Raw genomic sequence first — 20,267 nt, forward strand, 5'->3', positions numbered from 1 at the left:
TCTCAGAAAACATTTTGCAGTGTAACAACTAAGCAGAGTAGGGGTAAGTTAATTGTGATTGTTGGCATATATTAAGTGGAGGCGGTGTGTAATTTCCAACAAGGATAGTATCCGCCAACCAGAAAGAAATCCCTTTGAATCCCACATCATAAGAAAGCTTTATCATCTCATTAACGTCGTCAGATGGCGTATTATAAGGCTTGCTGGATCCCGAGAGCCGAATTCCTGCAATCATTGAAGTCTGCTGACCACCAAGTTTTGGAATATCAACATCTAACACTTTCCTATAAGCGTTTATGGATACACGATAATACTGTGGCACTATCTCATCCACAATACCATCTTTTATATAATTTGTCCAGTCTACGTTGTGTTTGGATATGGCAGTGTCAAGAGGTGCCGGTGAGTATGATACGATGGTATTGACATTTTCTCGTTCAACTCTCATTTTAATTTGATCCATAAAGTCTTTCATAATTCTTTGACGTGTAGAGCTATTGAGATCGTCAACCTGTTTAAATCCAGTGGGAAAACTCATATGATCATCATACTGAATACCATCGATTCGATAATTTTTCACTATATCGGCTGTCATATTTTCGATAAATTCTCGAACTGCTGGATTGAAGGCGTTAAGATAAACGTACTTTCCACCCGCTGTCGTTGTATATCCACCATTGCTGGTTTTGAGAAGCCATCCTTTTTTATCACTTTCTGTTGCGAATTTACTCGACGGAATTAAACCACTCTCAGCTTGAGTTCCATATTCAAACCACGCAAAAACTTCAAGGCCGTACGTTTTCCCCGCGTTCACTGCCCACTCTAACGCATCTCGTGGCATATTGACGCCATTGCTTTTCGCTGTAGAACTTTTTGCATATATGTTACCATTAGCCCATATATTGATATATACCCTTGTAATGCCAACGGCTTTCAGATCTTTAAATGCTGATTTAACTATTTGCTCAGTTTGGTGGTGTTGGTAACGACTTATCCACGTGCCATATGTTTTGAAACAAAAATCTGCAATAAAAAGAGGGAGCGCTCAGACAACTATATGCCAGCACAAATTGGAATTTCATGGAACCTTTAGAAAAATATTTCTTATTAGTGAAGTTATCACAGAAATTTGTACAAAAACTCCTGTAGTACGTTCACATTCACATTCTAGTGTATATATCCTAACTAATTAATTCTGAAACCAAAATAAAGTTTGCCAGTGACGGTAGGAAAGCTAAATGAATTCGTTGATACCTAAGGGAGCCATGGTTTTGAGCTCGTGAATCTCTGTAAGATGTTAGCAAGGAATTAGGCAGTTCTGGCCTCTGGAAGGTGGTTGGATGTGTCGTGGATACCCAAGGGAGAGCCTGGTCTACTCGTTCGTTATCTTTTATCGCTCAAAAATTGTGGGAGTAACATCTACCTATTTTATTGGAAGCAATGAAGGCGAAAAGAAGACTTTTCTAAGGTAAGATTTCCTCCGAACCTGCCTGAGAGGCCCCCATCTGACCAAGATTGCCACCGCATAAAAAAAAATGAGCACTCGCAATGCCAGTTCGCCACCGCAATTGACCAGGGACGCCTCCACACTTAACATGAGACGACTCCGCACCTGACCTGAAACGCTTCCTCAACTGACCTTAGACGCCTCTGCTTTCAACATCAACCGCCTCCATTTTGGTAGTTCGCCTGCACAATTGAACCGAGACGCCTACAATTGACCAGAGGCACTTCCTAAACTGACCTTAGACGCCTCTGCTTTCAACCTTAACCGCCTCCATTTTGGTAGTTCGCCTGCACAATTGAACCGAGACGCCTACAATTGACCAGAGACGCCTCCGTAATTGACCAAAGACGCCTCCGCAATTCACCTGAATCGCATCCGCATGGCAGTTCGCTTAAGGTGAAATTCGCCTTTGCAATGTGCCTTTCAGATTTCACTTTTGTGTCGTTGCCCTTGAAGAGATCAATCAAGAACGAACCCGATGGGCTATACCATACCCAAGAAAGGGTTTTTTCGAGGAAGTCATTCCTTCCCTTACCGACGGGCCAAATTAGTCTGTAGCACCACATCATGCAAATTAAGGGGGGTCGGCGGAGTTAAAGACGATTTGGTCAAATTGTACCAAATATCTAATTCGTCAAAGATATTGTTGATTTAATTAACAGACAAAATTTCATATAATTCAGATATAAACTGTCACCTGTATCGCGTTCACAATGCCAACAAATAATTTTACCAAGTGAAGGGCAATAACTTAAATTACGTTCATCGAAAAATGTAAAATTCAAACTTGAGCAAGATCTCATTGTAATAGATGATCACAGTAAATTTCATCAAAATCAGATAAAAACTGTCGTCTCACAAAGAAAAGTTGACGCTTTTTTACTAAGTCAAGGGAAATAACTCAAAAACCGCTTATCGAAAAATCGTCAATTTTGAACTTTTGAACCAGGATCTCACAAATATATATGATCACACCAAATTTCGTTAAAATCACATAAAAACTGCAATCTTCACAATAAATTTCGGCGCGTTTTTCTTAAGTCGAGGGCAATAACTCAAAAACTGTTCATCGAAAAAACGTCGAATTCGAACTTGTCCAAGGTCTCGTTAATATAAATGATCAAACCAAATTTCATTAAAATTTGGGTAAATACTGTATCCACCATTGTGTTCACAAGCATGCGGACAGGGGCGACGACAATATAAGACCATTATTATAATGTAGGCGTATAAAAACTGTAAGGTCTAGCTTTTCCATTTGTAACGTGACATGTGAAGAAAATATAATTCAGGTTTGTTTTAAATGTTTAACATTTATCGAAAATTGTACATGACACAACTCTGTTCACAATTTCGTTTTTTTTTTCTAAAACTGAAAATTTCGGTCCGAAATATATCCGCCTTTTCATTTTACATACTTTCATTCTCTGTATATTATTTTACCTTACAATAATAAAATATTTTCACAGTGCTCAATACAACAATCGCAGAGCGATATAGAAATTGAAATATTTCTATCATTTTACCTTTACAAAATTTCATTTTTGGATTTATCCTAGATCTAATCATATTATGTGGGCTTGATATTTTCTTTCGATACCAGTCTTTCGATTGACAAATGGGAGGGCAATAAGTCTTAACCTCATTACGTGACGAACTCATCCAAATTCTCATATCGTATTTTTATATGGATGATTAGTATTATGGATCAATCGGGTAATAAATGTATAGGTATGACATTGATGAAATAAGCTCATTTTGGCCAAATTAAAAAAAAATAAGGTAGTATTAAGTAGACGTGGCTTCTTTTGGGTTTTAGAATACTTACTACAAATATTTAACGAATAACAACACACAGAGTTCCCAGCACATAAATTGCTTAGTTGATAGGTATCCTTACAACATCCATCTCTGATACAACCAATACTTGGGTTTCTATCATTAAATGTCCCAATACAACTATCCTGATTGTTAGCTATGACCATCTCTGTAAGAGATAATACGATCGTAATATATAACATGATTTCGATATACAATTCATGACTTGTGAATATAATTCACGCTAGACGTGTTTTTCTTTTTCTATTCCGCATTGAATACGAGAATTATCTACCTCTCGTGCATCACGTGCGGTTAATAAAATGTTTTATCAAAGGAAGCAACCAATGGTAATAAAGACATTTTCTGGTCATTAAATATATTGTGAATGAATGAAACACTTTCAAGTTTTATTTTAAAAAAGAAATACAACAAGTATAGTAACGTGTATTTCTTGCTTTACGGTGGAATAAACAATTTTCGAACAGATGTCTGTGGTTCCTGCAATTCCACTAAAAAGTGTTTAATGACGTCACTTATCACGAAGAGTCTTTGTGATAAAGCGATTAGTGACGACACCAAACAACTAGTTTTAGTGAAATTGCAGGAACCAAAGACTTTCGAAAAATGGAATGAGGAAATTGATGCTATCAATGTCCCCGATACACATTTACAAAACATCTTTACAATCCCTTTAATATTGGACTTTGTGCAACATAAATAGTTGATTACCGTTACTCTCTGTGGATATTTCATCTTCGCGACTTTCATCATCTTCCCTTTCTCCCTCCTCGCCACTTTCAACGTTTCCTTCCCATTTCTCATCATTCCTTTCCTGGTAACCTCCATCATAATCATTCACGCCCATTCTTTCACCTACAGAATCGTCATCATATTCTACGTCATTTCTATCTTCCATGCCCATATCGATGGTTAATCTAACCTTATTGTTAACCTTCCTAAGGTCTGAAATCTTAAAGTTTAGATCCATATCTAAATTATCTAGAAAGTCCATGATGTTCATATTGGAGATTCCATTTCTACTTCGCTGCTGAAAGTTCCCGCCGTAATCGCCAAACTGGCATACCATGAGAGGCAGCAAAAGGAGTACAGCTAATAGAGACACCATTTCGAAAATGATCTATTTAAATTCTTCGCTCAATTTTTTATACCCATGTATATCAGTTTTGATTGATGTAGCCTATATATATACAGAATATTATTATGCAACCTGTAATATATTATCTACATACCGACATAAAACATTTTTTCGGCGAAATTTATTTTTTCGTACGAAAATGAGGGAGAAAAAAGTTTGCATTGTGTATTTGGCAGTTACTGACAGCTACCAGAAAGAGATGTGACATTGGTACTAGCATTGGTTACTGACATCTAAGAGATAGGGAAGAGACAATGGTAATAGCACTGCTCGCTGACAGCTAAAACAAGTGATAAAGGTAATATCATTGGACAGGTAAGAGAGGCGACAATGGTATAACCATTCATTACAGACAGCTAAGAGAAAGTGGCAATGTATAGCTTAATAGCACTTGTAACTAACAGCTAAGGGAAGTAACAAAGGTAATCGCATTGGTAGCTGTCAATGGTATTAGCATTGGTGGCTGACAGCTAAGAGAAGTAACAGCGGTAATAGGACGGGTCGAATTCACAGCTTTTTGCACAAAAACACAAAATCAGTGGCATATCACTATATTTTCAATCAATCGGGGCTTACCGATGTGGTCACACGTGCTTGTTAGTAAGAACAAGGCATGTGACTTTTTGACGTTCTTCATTTTTGAAAAATGTGTAAATTAACATAATTTCTAGTAACCACATCTCAAACACTTCCTCCATCAAGTATTTCGCAGTGCCGACACTTCATAAATCATTTCATTTGACATCCAACATGACAACAAAGGTGAAATTAACAATTTTATTGTGGTTTTATATAACCCACATAAAAATGTGGATGTATATTGCCTCCGTCCAAGTTTCTGGTAGACACAATGTATATATTGATTAGATATGATTTGATTTGATAATAATCGGATGATTTTGGAGTTCTTCGAGTTATAGCCTGCAATAGGTGTCAAAATTGGTTTAAAAATAAGATAACATAAGTGATTATATTTCAGTCAAGTTTGAAATTGACCATATTTTGTTTCATATCACCCTTTTCTTATTTAAGATTATGTTATTATTTCTGACAGCTACCAGTGGACGTTTGTTATCTTGCCTGGCAAGCTATCCTTGTTTCCAAATGTTTCATGGTATCGTTTCGAGTAGACCGAAACATCTGTCTCTATTCCAGTCTCTGGTAGCTATTGGACAGATGTCTGGCTGGTGAAGAGATAGGCCCTGTAAAATTGCGACTTTCCGCATCTCTGCAGATGCAGGGGTTTTAAACCAATTTAGATAGTTCGGATCTGTAACACCCATAAATTGAAAAGATGAATATCCATCAGAGGCTGGAATAGAGGCAGATGTTTCGGACTACGTCTCGGAAAGCACAAATCGACAACGACAAGATGCCCATGCGTTTCAAAACCATATTCAAATAGTGTAAGGGTCTGCACCCCCTGTGCCTAATAGATAAAATGTCCAAATATCACCCGCACTGTCTGCAACAAATATTCTTATCAAGATATTACTTTTGTGATCAGTTCCCTCCCATAAACTGTTAAAATTACATTCTACCAGTTACCTCCCTTGAATTATCAAAGTTCATCCGTCCTGTCACCTTTTCATTTTTATCTTCCTATTTGTCGCGTTTGTTGAGTATGCTAAGCAACTTTGACTGGTGTGGCGCCATACAGGGTATGCTTACTCTTCTATAACCCTTATAAACGATTATACAAACGAATAACAAGTTTTAAACTTTATAGGATGTGATGATTATGTAATTAAAATTAAGATCTATATGCTTCCTATATCTACAGACAAAAGTTGGATTCAACGCATTTAAATATTTTGATTTTGAATAGGATGCAGCTTGCATTGTTTCGATTGATTGCCATTAAGTAAGTTATGTTTTGTTGAAATTAATTACAAAAGAAAGGAAATCAAATAATATATATTTATATTTACTATTAATAGTAATAGATATAAAATAAAAGCAGGTTATGTAAAAGAAAATATTTGTGAGTTGAAAATATTATCAGATTCTTTGATAATTAGCTATGGATTCAGCTATGGACAATTCGCCAATCTTTGTCTTGCAATGAGTTGTACCTACAGAACCTGTAATTTGTAAAACAATTCCACCCATTTTGACTTCAAAGGTCGAGTACGAACTCGATTTTGTCTTCTCATTTCCCCATTTAAGACATATCTTATAGTTGTCATCAATGGTAGCTTAGAACCACACACACCGGTATCATCGTCAAGATCTACTGCCCAAATACCAACACCACCAAATCCCTTCCCCATTGCCCATTGAGTCTGCAATAACAATCAGATTCTATTTCGGCTAATGTGCAGTAATTATTGGTAAGAGTGGTTGCAACAACAACACATAATTGAAGTTACGAAAGCACAGGCCAAGGTGAAAATTCAGCTACATCAACTTGATTTTTATAAAGTAATGACATTAAATTATAAAGTGATACTAATTATAAATTAAATAATTCTAAAATAATAGAGTATATATATTAATGTTAATGAAGTTCGTCGTTTTCTGTTTCTGTAACCAACATCCTATGAACTAAAGAGAGAGTATTAAATTAAAATGGAGAGGAACCAATATTCTGTAAAAAATATATATAATTACATATATTGATATTAAAGTTCTATTGACCTATGGGTCTACCATGGACTAAAATATTATTAAGATTCTAATTGCGTTTAAAAGCAATAACTAAATCTGTTTGAAATATATCAGGGAATTTTTGTGGAGTTCCCTGTTTAGTTCCTTGATAATTGGTATTTCTTGGCAAGCTGTGCTACTGAAAAGTACAACAAATGGAATAATTTGATAATCAACTTGGACAGGTGTAATCCATATACACCAACCACGGGAGTTTAATGACTTTTTGTCATCCTTAATGTTTATCTCTCCCGAATAAGGCGATATCAAGGTTTCCAAATTCAACACCCTTTCTGGTTGTGTGAGGGGGTGAGGGGGCTTGGCTTTGTGCTCAATCCGAATAATAAGATTCCATTTAAAACCAGCCCTACCAACTTGTTGAGGAAAGACGAAGATACCTAAACTCGAATCGTACTAAAAATTTTGTCACACTTTCTATTTGGAGAGCCCCATAGTTGATTATTGTCATCTGTATTGGCTTAATCTCTGTCTCGTATTATTTTACTAACCCACCTTCTCTCCAACTGAAGTCGTATCATCATACGCCACCCAGTTATCACCCTTTACTAGATACTTCCCATGAGATTTGGCATCTGTTGAGAATTTAGCACCATTTTTGATTGCAATGCAGACCTGAAAAGGGAATATCAGTTTAGTTTCGGTGAAAAAGAACAATAGGTACGAAATTTGAACATGAAACTTGACAATGAAAAGATGAAAGAATAAGTACCCGTTGTTGTAATTGGACAATTGAAGTTGAAGCAATTGCTTTATGTCTACAGAGCACCTGAGATACATCGACAAAACAAATACTTACATCCGTGTAAGTATACACGCCTCGAAGTTTTCTAGAAGGACTTGGATCACCTCGACCAACAGCCGGTGCATGAAGACCAGAATTTCTTGGATTTGCCAATTTATAGGATCTACCATAAGTAGGGATTCCCACAATAGTTTTAGAAGGTAGAAGACCTGAACTGATGTAGTACTGCATTAATCCAGCCTGAAATCGTAAAAACCTAATTAAAGACTACCATTCCACCAAGCTTCTAGGTTAGTGAATAAAAACACTTTCATAGTATTATTTTTCAATATTTGAGAATGCCCTTTATTTGACAGCATAAATAAGCAGTAGTGAGGTACTGACCGCTCTGAGAGGCATAACGGTCATCAGGTTGGAAATTGGAAGGCATCATTTGGACTAATTGAATCAAGAAAATCCATTTCATCAGCATGAGCTTGATCACATCTCCCATATTTTCATTGTGTTCAGAATATCATGACGTGACGAGACTACCAAAGTTGAGAAGTGTCAAACTACTTACCACTGAATAATATTTTGATTCTCCAGCAACTGGATATAATGGACTATTAAATCCAGTCTTCGAATCAACCTTTGCATTGAAGACGTGGAAATCATAAGCCATTATAGTGAAGAAATCTACATTCCTAAACAATATGTAAATATGTTTACTGTTCAGAAGAGGTCTAATGTATAGGAGTATTGATTTCTTCTTATAGTAAAATAGGAAAAATAAGAAATCACCAAAAATCAAAAACCAAAAACCAAAATATTAAAGGTTAAAATAAAGAACTGCGATGGCTGCAGTTATGTATACCAGAGAGAGACGAGTGAGTTCCAGGGTGATTTCCCTAAAGGTGACAATAGGTAATAAGGTATACCTTGACTTTTCTCAAGATCGTATAATAATAATCTATATAAAAAAAATAATCAGAGTTAGTTATTGTGTTATACTTACTTATTGAGAACAGTAACATCGTATCTGGATTTGAAAATATTAACATTATTAGGTAGTGCCATTGACATCTGCAATGCTGGTTTGATTAATTTAGCGTCCATGTCTACATTCTTTCTAAATACCTACGATTAAAATTTGTCTAAATGTATATGTCAATTCATATCACAGATTTAGATTTCTCTTCGGTCCAAAATTATTTCCAGTTTGTTTTGGAATTATGACCATGCCCTGCTTATCTATCAAGACCTATACCACCACTACTTAATGTAATACCATCACCATTTTGATAGTTGTTATCATTTTATTATACTCTTGTAAACTAAAGGGATAGGTAAGGGAATTTTTAGCCTAAGACTAAGCTAATCACTAAATATATAAATAAAAAGACAATTCCATTGGAAAAGTCGAGAGTCGAGAGTCCAATGAGTACATTCAGATGTTTCGAAAAGTGTAGGCCACTGCTATACAGATCAACATCATGAGATACAATCAGATCAATTTTTGCCTATATTGGTATATTTAACCATACAATAAAGATAAAATACAAATTGAAGCACTGTTCTATGACTTAAAACATAGTTATTCTCAAAATGTTGAATAAATAATTTTGTATTTTATAATGTTGGCAATTTACAATAAGAATTACAGAGAATAATAATATAAAAACACTCTAGATAATTTACTTTCAAAAGATTTTCATAAAAATATTAATATTTATAAACATTAAATCGATCTTTTAAAATTTGCTTTAATAACAGAGAAAGTGTTTTTATTTTTGAACGATATAATTATAATTATGGATTTCTCATTTCAAATACATTTAGGATATGAAATTTATGTTTTACTACATCAACCATGAATAGAAGCAAAACTGCACAATGATTGATTTTAAACAGTAAATGACAGGTAATTGCCAATTTATGATCACACCTGGTACGTGTCATTTGTCAGTATTTCTTTAAAGTTTCTTACCTCTATAAATCGAGAATAAATATCTCTATCTGCTGGTGATGGAAACTCCCAATCAAAATCGATCCCATCAAACTTATATTTCCTCAAAAATCTGATTGCTTTGAACGCAAACCTAGAAATTGCATATACAAACTTTATCGGTGGTATGGCTGAATAAGTTAAGGGATGATTTTATTTTTACTACCTATAGCTATATCTTAGCTATATGAACACCGGCTATCTGGTTTTATAGCTGCAATTCTGCGCCATTCGGTTACACAGGAAATATCTATTAAGCTACTATAAATCATATAAATCACTCATTTGAAAGATATACGTGCACCGCGAAATCAAAATACTTTATGTGACGGATAGTGCTGGCTGGGTATTTAACACCATATTACATTTTAGATTTCTCAATTGTGTTTGAAGCATTCTGTGTATAGAATAAAATACATTATTAGTTGAAGCAAACGCGACAATCACTTTAAAGAAACAGGTTCAATGATGTATAGACATATATTTACTTCTCTGTAGCTGTAAGGGATTTTACAACTTTTGGAAATCCATTTTGAATCGATAACGATACTTTTAAATGGGGATTTGCCCGTTTTAATCTTCTAGTCATGTTAATGACCATTGTTTGTTCTGTGGTGGACCGGAAGCCTATTCCACCATCATCTTTAATTTGAGCAAATGCATATATGACATGAGTACACAGGTTTGAAGGAACGGATGAGGAAGGGAAATAACTTGTAGGTGTAAAATAACATATAAACAGTTGACATTCTAAAATATAAAATACAGAGTTAGATAATTTACTCATACCATAATATAAAACGATTTCTATCTTAATCCTACGTTTCTCCCAATGAAGACGTAAAACGTCATTCAGTGTGTAAAATGGAAGTTTGCTTTGTTACTTGTATCGGCTTAGAGAGGTTTTTGTTGTTCAACTGCACACGAACTGCAGCACCGACACCCGAGTCCATAATATATACTCAACGTCTATCCAAGTTCATGTTAGCGTCTCTGATCTGATCTCTAATCCGGAACTATAGCTAATGCCTAGTTCACACCAACGGCGAATGCCGCGCTTTTAATCGGCGAGCAAAGCGCCATCATTTTTTGTTTACTTATCAAAAAATATCACGATTTCCTAAGTAATGTTACGCTCTGATAAACTCTGATACGAATTGGTTACGCTTTGGGGACAAATTATTTCCCGATTTGATCAGGCCTTGTTACGCTTTAAATCACGCTTTGATAAGCTTTATTAAGCTTTGATGCGGTTATGACGCTTTAAATCACGCTCTGATACGATTATCAAGCTCTGTTGTGCATTGTTAAGCTCTGTTACGCATTGGGAAATTTCGAAATGGCCAATTTCATGCCGCTCTTGATCAAGTGGTGACAGACCGTGAAAACAAATATGTTAACAAATTTAAGCAATTATCATGTTGAGTTCAAATATACCAGGCGTTCTGTAAGGATAAGGATGTCTTGTTTATCTGTCTGTTTAAATAACCTACTTACGAACAAGGGGAACAAAGATAAGAAAACAACTTAAAAATCGATGATCTACCATGTTGATTGATCTAACCTAAAATCAATAAAATAAGAATAAAGACAATATATTTTTCCAATAATTGAATAGAATTCAAGTGTTTGATTGACCAGGTTGAATCTTTATATATTTTCGTGGATATTAACCTGGAATTATTGTGTTCAAAAAGTAAGTAAATACGGGGTTTTCCATAAATAGCAAGTAAAAACAATTGCCCTGTTCAATGAATAAAAAAGGCAAGTGTTTGCAAGGAGCTTTTTCTACAGTAAAATGTAGCTCCTGTCCGTCCGTCTATAATATTAACCTGTAAATATAGTACAGGATACAACCCGACTTCATTAACTCCTTTTAAATTTATTGCCTTAAACTAAGTAAGCCTAACATTATCCATTAAACAAGTATGATACTAATAATATTTGATCGAATTTTGCAGAAATCCTATTCTATCATATGATTGCCGGCAATGATCCGTTAAAATAACTGGTTTTTTTTTACATTTTTATTAACCTATTACAAAACACAAACCTCGACAGACGACTGTTCCTTTACAGTGTATGTTAAAATAAGTCTTAACTGATAATCCTCACATGTTCTGCTGTTTGCCTTGAATAGAAAGCTTAATGACTTGTTTAACAAGGAAAATAATACAACCAAATTCTGGGAAAATGTATGACGCGGAAGTTATTGATAACTTGTGAACAAAGATAAAGTGGAAAATTCACAAATATTGCTTCCTCGTCGTTATCAAATTCACAACATATATTACTTCCTCGTCGTTTTCAAATTGTGATTGATCGTTCATGGTATGGTTATTTGACGGCCGAGAGTTCTGACGCTTGCTTGCTTATCTAGAGGTCCGGGATTTATCAGGGTTAGATTAAATGATAGCTGTGTTTTTCACGTGTCAGTAATGCAGGATGGCTTGCCCCACCAGCGACGGAAAATGAAGTGACCCCCAATTCTTCTTCTCGTTAGCAATTGACAAAGCGTCCCTCTCTTATTATGATTTTAGATATTCAAAATGTTATAAAAAAACAGTGTTGAATCATATATTTCTTTCAAGTCTTCAAAAGGTAAACATACGAAGATAAGTTGTGATAACGCCCATTTCATTCATTAATCTAATTAATTTTAAAGATGGATTTTACCGTATATTCTATTAGATGACCCGTGACTACATTTTGTAGGTTATGATTTTGTTTTTGTCGTAGTATGTCCAGGAGTATTAATTGTTATTACCATCATGAATGCCATTGTAAATCTAAATTTAATTTCTAGAGGTTATTAGATTTTAGTATTCTAGTAGTTTTTCGTCACTTTGATATTCGCACGTATGCAGGTGAAGGCTTGATGAATTTTCCATAAATAAATTTAAGGGAATATGCAAAATTTTCTGTTTTGCTGTTTTTCAACAGAACATGGCCAAATAATGACTTTGATTTTGTGCAGATATTTAAGATAAGGCAAAGGTTTGTCGATGACTCTGAACACACAGACATGTCAACTAGTTACCAAGAAGCTCTGGAGCTCTTCGACAGCTGAACACATCTTTTCTGCCCTGAAACGAGTCAAATCTCGAATACTTCCTGAGCAGCTTTGACGGATGTGGCGCCATACTGGGTATGCTTACTCTCCTAGACACATGATAACACGACAATGGCGTCATCCGTATTGTATCGGACACTCCTTTCACGCTTATACCACGCTTCAGGCATATCAACCTTAACATGCACAAAGATAATTTTCCGTCACAATAGCAGCTCAGTAAGGACGCCTTTCCATCACTGAACTGATCGATATTCTGATTCTATGCTCTTATTAATATTTTATTTATCTTAACTACCATAAGTAGTATAAGTTAGAAAGTCTTTTCCGAGTTTTGCTTTATCGATTAACATATGTTTAAAAGACTTATTTAAATCGGAGTGTACAAAAGGCGCAGTTGTACAGGGGGCGCCAAAATGCTCCTCCAGCCAATTTGGAGCCACCATCAACCAATATCTCACCATCTGATACCTGAGATACGCTGAGATCCGTTGACTGATAAATTATAGCAGTTGCTATTAGTTGCTCGTGTTCTACTTTCTAACCAAACTTGAATGTTAATGACTTTCATGGCCAGTCAATATGAGCCTCAAATATCCTTAAATGCCCCAATACGAAATGAAAAATGAATTTTACGATGGAAAGAACTCTTGCTATAGGAAATACATATTGTGTAGGCTATATGTTTTTGTAACGCATTTTTTTCTCAATAATTTATTAAATTCATTTGAATGAATGAAATGTTATGAAATAGATATTCTAAAGAACCAAATTACACATAAAAAATTTCGGTTTTTAGGAAATTAAACTGTACCACATAAATGTACCACAAATACAATAACAGAAGAAAAATCAGAATTATATTACATGACATATCACCAAACATAGACAACAGCAAGCAAACTAAAAACGATACTTTTAGATGTAATCAAAGGGACAATGGTAAAACAAATTCTTTATGTTGTGTATGGTTTTGGGTGGTCGGACAGGTGGGTATATAAAGGTGTTGTATTTCTATATTGTATGATAATCACCTCTTTGTTTATACAAATCTACTGTATAGTTACTGTATACTCACTTTTTCGAGGTTAAATCGAGGGTCGGAGTCATGAGTTCAAATCAAAAACATATTGTGGAAAGGGGTTGGTCTGATATTACGATTTGGTTTTTGAATAATACAATATATTCAAGGGTGGGCTAGTTGACGCTCAGATTTTTTATTGGAATTTTCCTACATCAAGAAATGTTTTATAGATATAATCAATGTTTCACCCACAAGACAGTTAATGGCCATTTGGAAAAGTCACTGTAAACTAAAGGAGAGTGATTTGTATTAGGACTTTCGGCAGAGTAACTATGCTTCTTCATAAACTCGATTATTTCTTTGGCAGATCTTGGATTCTTAGCGTTTTGGAACCATTCCATTAAAACATATTTAATGTCTACAGAGTCAAAGAACTGATCCCCACCTTTTAAAACACTATTTTCGTGTTCTTCAACGTCTATTTTCATAAAAGCTTTTTTAAAAGAAACAAATGGCAATAGATCATCAAGTAAAACTGTATCTATTACATTTTTGTTAAATTTCATTGGTGTATTAACCAACTTAATGTTAGAGTCTAATCGCGTTTGGGGAATAACATGTTTTTGTCGCCGATTACGCCTGACCAAAATTTTAGTTCCTCCCAAATTTCCTTTCTCTTTTACAAACGACACCTCAGTGCGCACATCTGATAACGCTGTGTAGAAAACTTTAATATGAGGACTAAAGCTATTGCGATCAATGGACGTACACAATCTTAAAATATTGGCCCATAAAGGATCAACCGCTATCACCTGTCGTCCCATTTTCGCAGCCATTAAGGAATATTCACCAATGTGAGCACCTATATCTATAAGTTGTAATTCTGGATCACGTGACATAAAGTGGTGAATCAAAGACATAATGTCACCTTCCCAAGAACCCTGCTCAACGATAGATCCGGATATAAGCTGATCAACTGTAACGTTATGTATGTAAATTGGTATTTGACCAGCCGGAGATTTCAGAATAGCAGAATTCAAACCACGTGATCCATCACAGAAATTGACCCATTCTTCCCAAGAACCTTTGTTCCACTTTAACACTTCTGGTTTCAATCTGTAATAATCTGGGGTCATATTAGGCATCCACGTATTTTTAGTTGTCGATGCAGCAGTAACGGGCTGTAACGATGTCGTTTTAGCGTCCATATTCGTGAATGTCTTTTCATCCTCTATCGGTTCAATGTAAGGTTTCAATGATATCTCTGATCGAACGTTTGGATACCAAATCTTGAAGAGGTAGAAGATTAAGAAACTGATCAAAATTATGATATATAAAACACACTTTCTTCTTATTAACATGGCGCAAAATTAACATCGAGACATTGCTCTGGTTTTAAAACTTCGTAACCCAATTTTCTTCCCTTGGATTTCAATCGGAATCTCTGATAATGGGACTGTATTTCGTGATTTCTGTGAATGGAAATGAATTTCTGAAATGATAACAAATCCAATATAATAAATAACGGACTGCAGTTTGATTTTGTACGTTTAAACTGAAACATTTTATGTAGGTTCGACTAACAAGAGCAAACAAGCACAAACAGGAGCAAACATGCGCAAACGATGATAACGATATATTAATATGCAGATGAATTCAGGAATTTCAAATAGATCTAATACGGTCTAATACTTATAATTGAATATAAACATCAATTGGACTATTTCGTTCTTGTTCATTATGGTGAAATAATGTAGTGAACTAGAATGGTAGCTAATTGCTTATCGATTATTCACAATATTGTGCCTGTTTCATTGCACACAATTTTGTAATAAATACTCTGACAAATATACATTGTATTTTCATCAGAGTGTAACGTGTAAAGGTGGGAATGGAAGAGGTACGGTGTCTTGTGTGGTGTGCGTTGCGGGGTTATTGATAGGTTACAGTAGAAAATCTTATCCAGACCCATATTTCGTGTATTCACTTCTATTTTCTTCTGTAGTCACAATCCCGGACCATACACCGTACCTCGTCTATTCGCGGCCTAACGGTAAAACACGTTACAATCCATATTATTGTTTTATTGACATTTTAGTTTGATACTCTTAAGTGCGATTCCTTTCGCGATTGCTTAGTTACAAAAATTCAAAATATTATTTTCCACAGCTTTATTATAGAAAATAGCTTTATTCCTGAAGACAACTTTTTAGACAATTGGAAAAAATTCATATAATGTGACCTACTTTTTAACAATAATCTTAGAATATGTATCGAGTTGTTTAAACAAGTCGACCAAGTCACATCAATAAATCGATAAGATGTACAAGGTCGATTTAACAAATCATGATAAATTCTGTAACTCTATCCGATTTCAAGCGTTTTAAAGTGCTGAATCAACTTAAGAGTAAGAGATACGATACGCACATAATATGGACACGTTTACCTGAATTTGACCTACCCGAGATAATGATATGCAGCGTAAAGGTCAAGGTCTTTCAGGGTAGCAGACGATACATTATGAAATGAAGTAGTGTATGGTTTTATATTGCATGTTTGCTTCAGATCCTATCAAATTTTTAAGCTAATAAAATCATATGAAAGATTTTCGACTTAAATACGCATATGTATAGTTTATACCCCTAATTGTAAGTAGCCCCGCTTCATTTCAAAGAAAAACTATTTATGCATTTTAGAGCTTGTAAATCTTCAAATTCAAAAATTTGTTTTTATTTTAACCAACATTTTGTTAACAATTTTATAAGGCTTGTCAATGTGAATTTCAGTGCCAATTAATCACGGCAACCATCAATTTTCTTCCTTCTCACTCTCTTTCAACATCATCTTTATTTTGCATGCGCTTTGACATTTCACGAATATCCATTTCGAAAAACAAAATAAACAGTAATTTTTTTGCGACTATAATCGATAAACATTGAGACAATAATCGATGAACATTTTGAAAATGTTCAGTGAATCATTGAAACAATAATCAATAAACAACATACTGATCAGTGAATTTAAATACGGAAAATCACATATAAAAGTCAGCTATATTGAGGTCATGCTGAAAGAAGTTAACTTAAACGTGTGTTTTACACGGTATACACCTTAATGCTATGGCTATCACTGCACATCAATTTTACCAAGACGTCGATACTAATAATCTCATCATACTCAATTACCTTCTAAATATCGACAAGTAGAAATCTTCCAGAAAAGTTGACATTACAATATGTTAAAATATATCTGAAATCAATATTCAGATCTTCTGCAATCATAGAAATATAATTTAAAGGACGATAGTCAAGATATTTCAATATGTAAAATAAATGGACAAGTGAAAGATTGACTTGGATTAATGGGAAGAGCATTCTAATTGAACATCATCTCAGTTTCAGCAACTCAACAAATAGAGACCTGGCTGAACTGACCGAGCGCTGTGCTTTACTGTAATTGTCATTCAAATATAAATATTCATAGAATTTTGGATGAATTACTTATTGTATTTCACAGTTTTATACATCTGTGATCAGTTTCAATGCAACGTTGCAACATTGTCAATGCAACGACATTTAAAAACTTAGTTAAACAAAATAAACATTTAAATTAAATATACAAATATAAATAATATAGATTTAAAATATAAATAATATACATTTTAAATATAGATATAGATTTGAAATATAAATAATATAGATTTGAAATATAAATAATATAGATTTAAAATATAAATAATATAGATTTTAAATATAAATATAGATTTGAAATATAAATAATATAGATTTGAAATATGGATATCGGCCAAGTTTACCATAAACCATATAATTTGGCGTGGATGCCTTTACGTGTAATATATATTTACAAAATTTAAGATGAATTTGTTCTAGAATAGAATTTTCGAAACCTCATACTACACAGGAATAAATTAAAGTGGGTTTTACAATGGTATCAAAAAGTTCTAGTCGATTGGTAAATTGTGGTATCAACATTTTTGAAGTACTGCATACATTGATCTAGTTCCACGATTGCATAGATCTTTACGAGCTTTTAAAAACTTCCAGATTTAGCAAATATTAAAACCAAGATATTTGAATTCGTTAACTATTTCCAATTCCAGGTTAGCATATTGAAAGTTTACATTTTTTGATAATCTCCATTTACCAAACACAAGTATTTAGTTTCTGGTATTAACGCCATTAATTACAGTAATTATAAAATGAATGAAGTTGGGTTTGTAAATCAGTTGGATTTTCAGCACATAAGCAAGTGTCGTCAGCATAAAGAAGAGCGAAAAGTTTTAAAAAGATTCCTAGTCTCAGTTTCACTTCTTTATTTATAGTTTCTAGTCCAATCATATTATTTTCCTCAAAGTAATTACTCAAATCATTTAGGTAAATCGAAAATAGAAATGGAGACTAGTTTGAGAGGGATCTTGACGTTCTTCTGACCTTCCTTCTGCCTGTAGACCCAATGACGGAGACTTAGTCATTAAACCTCTGGGCATAGTCAACTTTTGACGTACTGTTCATGGCTTCGATAGTAATCTTGAACTTTGAAAGATGGATAATTATGGATACACATGGCTAAGAAGACTCAAATTTCGAGGAAGCTATGAATACTATAATCTATTAGCTAAGCTAAACAAATCCCATTTCTGAATCCAAGGTACGATTGATCCCGAACCGTGGATTTAAAAGACCATCTCTAAGTTAAATTGATCGGCAGTACGTTTTGCATCAAATTAGCCAATTGTTAAGTGAATTTAAGTTTATTTTAAGAGGTACATACAATATAAAAAGAATTTAAAACGTAATGTATTTAAATATAATATTTCGTGCATACCGGCCAGTATTAAGTATTTAAAGTGATGGTTAAAAATTAATTAAGGGCGCCAACAGGATGAAGATGTGATTTTGTTACATTAAAGTTATTAGTTTATTAAAGTCGTCTGTGTGCAGTTATAAATGGAATAATAATTTTGTCACGTAAGTTGATCATCAAAAAGCCAAAACTTTGTAATTATCACAAAACTCGAGTTAAAGAGATACAACCTCTTAGAATTCAAATAAAATTTAAAGTCTCAAAAAGTGTATATATTCATCAGTTGGACTTACCAATGGATGAATGGAATCTCTATATAAGATATTACAATATCAATTAAACGAAGTAATTTTGAAACATACTTATAATTATTTAATTTAATAAATTATTACTTAGTTATATGGTTTTATTGAATTATAGAGGGATAGTTTCTTTTGTATAGTTTTGACACCAGGTAAGAAAGAAAAAGAATGAAAGAAACAACTAGGCTATATTTTACAAGGATTACAACTTAGATTCACAGTTAAGGATCCTTTCTACCAGCTGGAAATTGGCCAAACCTCTTGGCATTGATCTTGCCCGTATTATCCACACCCATGTGCAGCTGGGTCGACTGCATGGAATTATGAGTGAAGATGGCTTATTCGAGGATTGAACCCACAGCCGCCATTCTCTCGACCTAACCAAGTGACGTCATGCCATCTTTAAAGGAAGTATACCTTTAAATTGACCTAGACACTAGACTGTAGAGAATAAGTCTATTTATACAAACAGTTGAAAAGATGAATTACTGAATTACTTAGTTATTAGTGATGAAAAAAATTTATCAGAAATTATACCTATTTCAAATAAATCTCAAGCGTACTTGTTTAGATTTAAAGAGATAAGCTATTACTGCATGAACAACATCCAAAAGTTATGCATGCTTTGTTTTCCGCAGATGAAACATATGAATGATTTAGAAAATGCCAAAAAATCCAATCAGATATCTATCAGTACCAGATAATGAGCCAGAGTCGTCATTTAAAGTTGCCAAAATAGCTGTCACATGCACTGTCAGATGATGAAAAAGAAAACTGTATGGTCTTGAATCCTGACAATTCTAAACTAGTTTAGAGACAGAAAATCTAGATTCTCCATTTTTATTGCAATGTTACAATACTTAAAATTCGAGGAAATTTAAATTTTGGTTATATAGGCTATGGACCTTCAACCTACAGATCTATGATAATGACCATTTACGATTTAAAAAGTCGAAAAAGTTTTAGTAGCAGCCTTTCTACTTTTCAATTCGCGAATATCAAGTCTCAAATGACCTGGCGGGAAAAGACATGGAACTTATATCCTTATCTTGATGTACATGCCCGAGAATTTATAGGAAATCCTGCAAGCAGCGTTGCAGAGGAGAGTATGTTTTATATCATAGGTCTTGTGTTGAATTCAAGACGATCGTCACTTAGAAC

At 34.1% G+C, this 20,267-nt stretch overlaps 3 protein-coding genes across 3 annotated transcripts; all 3 read right to left on the minus strand.

The window, feature by feature from the left end:
• Positions 1–28: 28 nt before the first annotated feature.
• Positions 29–4,454, minus strand: LOTGIDRAFT_174920 (hypothetical protein; the record flags this gene model as incomplete). The annotated part of the gene is made up of 3 exons (XM_009054795.1): positions 29–1,023; positions 3,336–3,494; positions 4,058–4,454. The coding sequence occupies 3 exons, from the start codon at positions 4,452–4,454 to the stop codon at positions 29–31; spliced, it is 1,551 nt and encodes a 516-aa protein (XP_009053043.1).
• Positions 4,455–6,646: 2,192 nt separating this feature from the next.
• LOTGIDRAFT_94382 (hypothetical protein) lies at positions 6,647–10,592 on the minus strand (the record flags this gene model as incomplete). The annotated part of the gene is made up of 7 exons (XM_009054796.1): positions 6,647–6,769; positions 7,647–7,766; positions 7,951–8,136; positions 8,459–8,582; positions 8,894–8,961; positions 9,824–9,977; positions 10,372–10,592. Coding segments are annotated over 7 exons (996 nt in total), but the record flags the coding sequence as incomplete, so codon positions are not given.
• Positions 10,593–14,216: 3,624 nt separating this feature from the next.
• On the minus strand, positions 14,217–16,864 carry LOTGIDRAFT_174922 (hypothetical protein; the record flags this gene model as incomplete). Its single annotated transcript, XM_009054797.1, has 2 exons — positions 14,217–15,294; positions 16,809–16,864. 2 exons carry the CDS (start codon positions 16,862–16,864, stop codon positions 14,217–14,219), a joined length of 1,134 nt encoding a protein of 377 aa, XP_009053045.1.
• Positions 16,865–20,267: the final 3,403 nt, after the last annotated feature.

Source organism: Lottia gigantea, assembly GCF_000327385.1.
Source record: "Lottia gigantea unplaced genomic scaffold LOTGIsca_225, whole genome shotgun sequence".
In the NCBI taxonomy this organism is placed as follows: domain Eukaryota; kingdom Metazoa; phylum Mollusca; class Gastropoda; family Lottiidae; genus Lottia; species Lottia gigantea.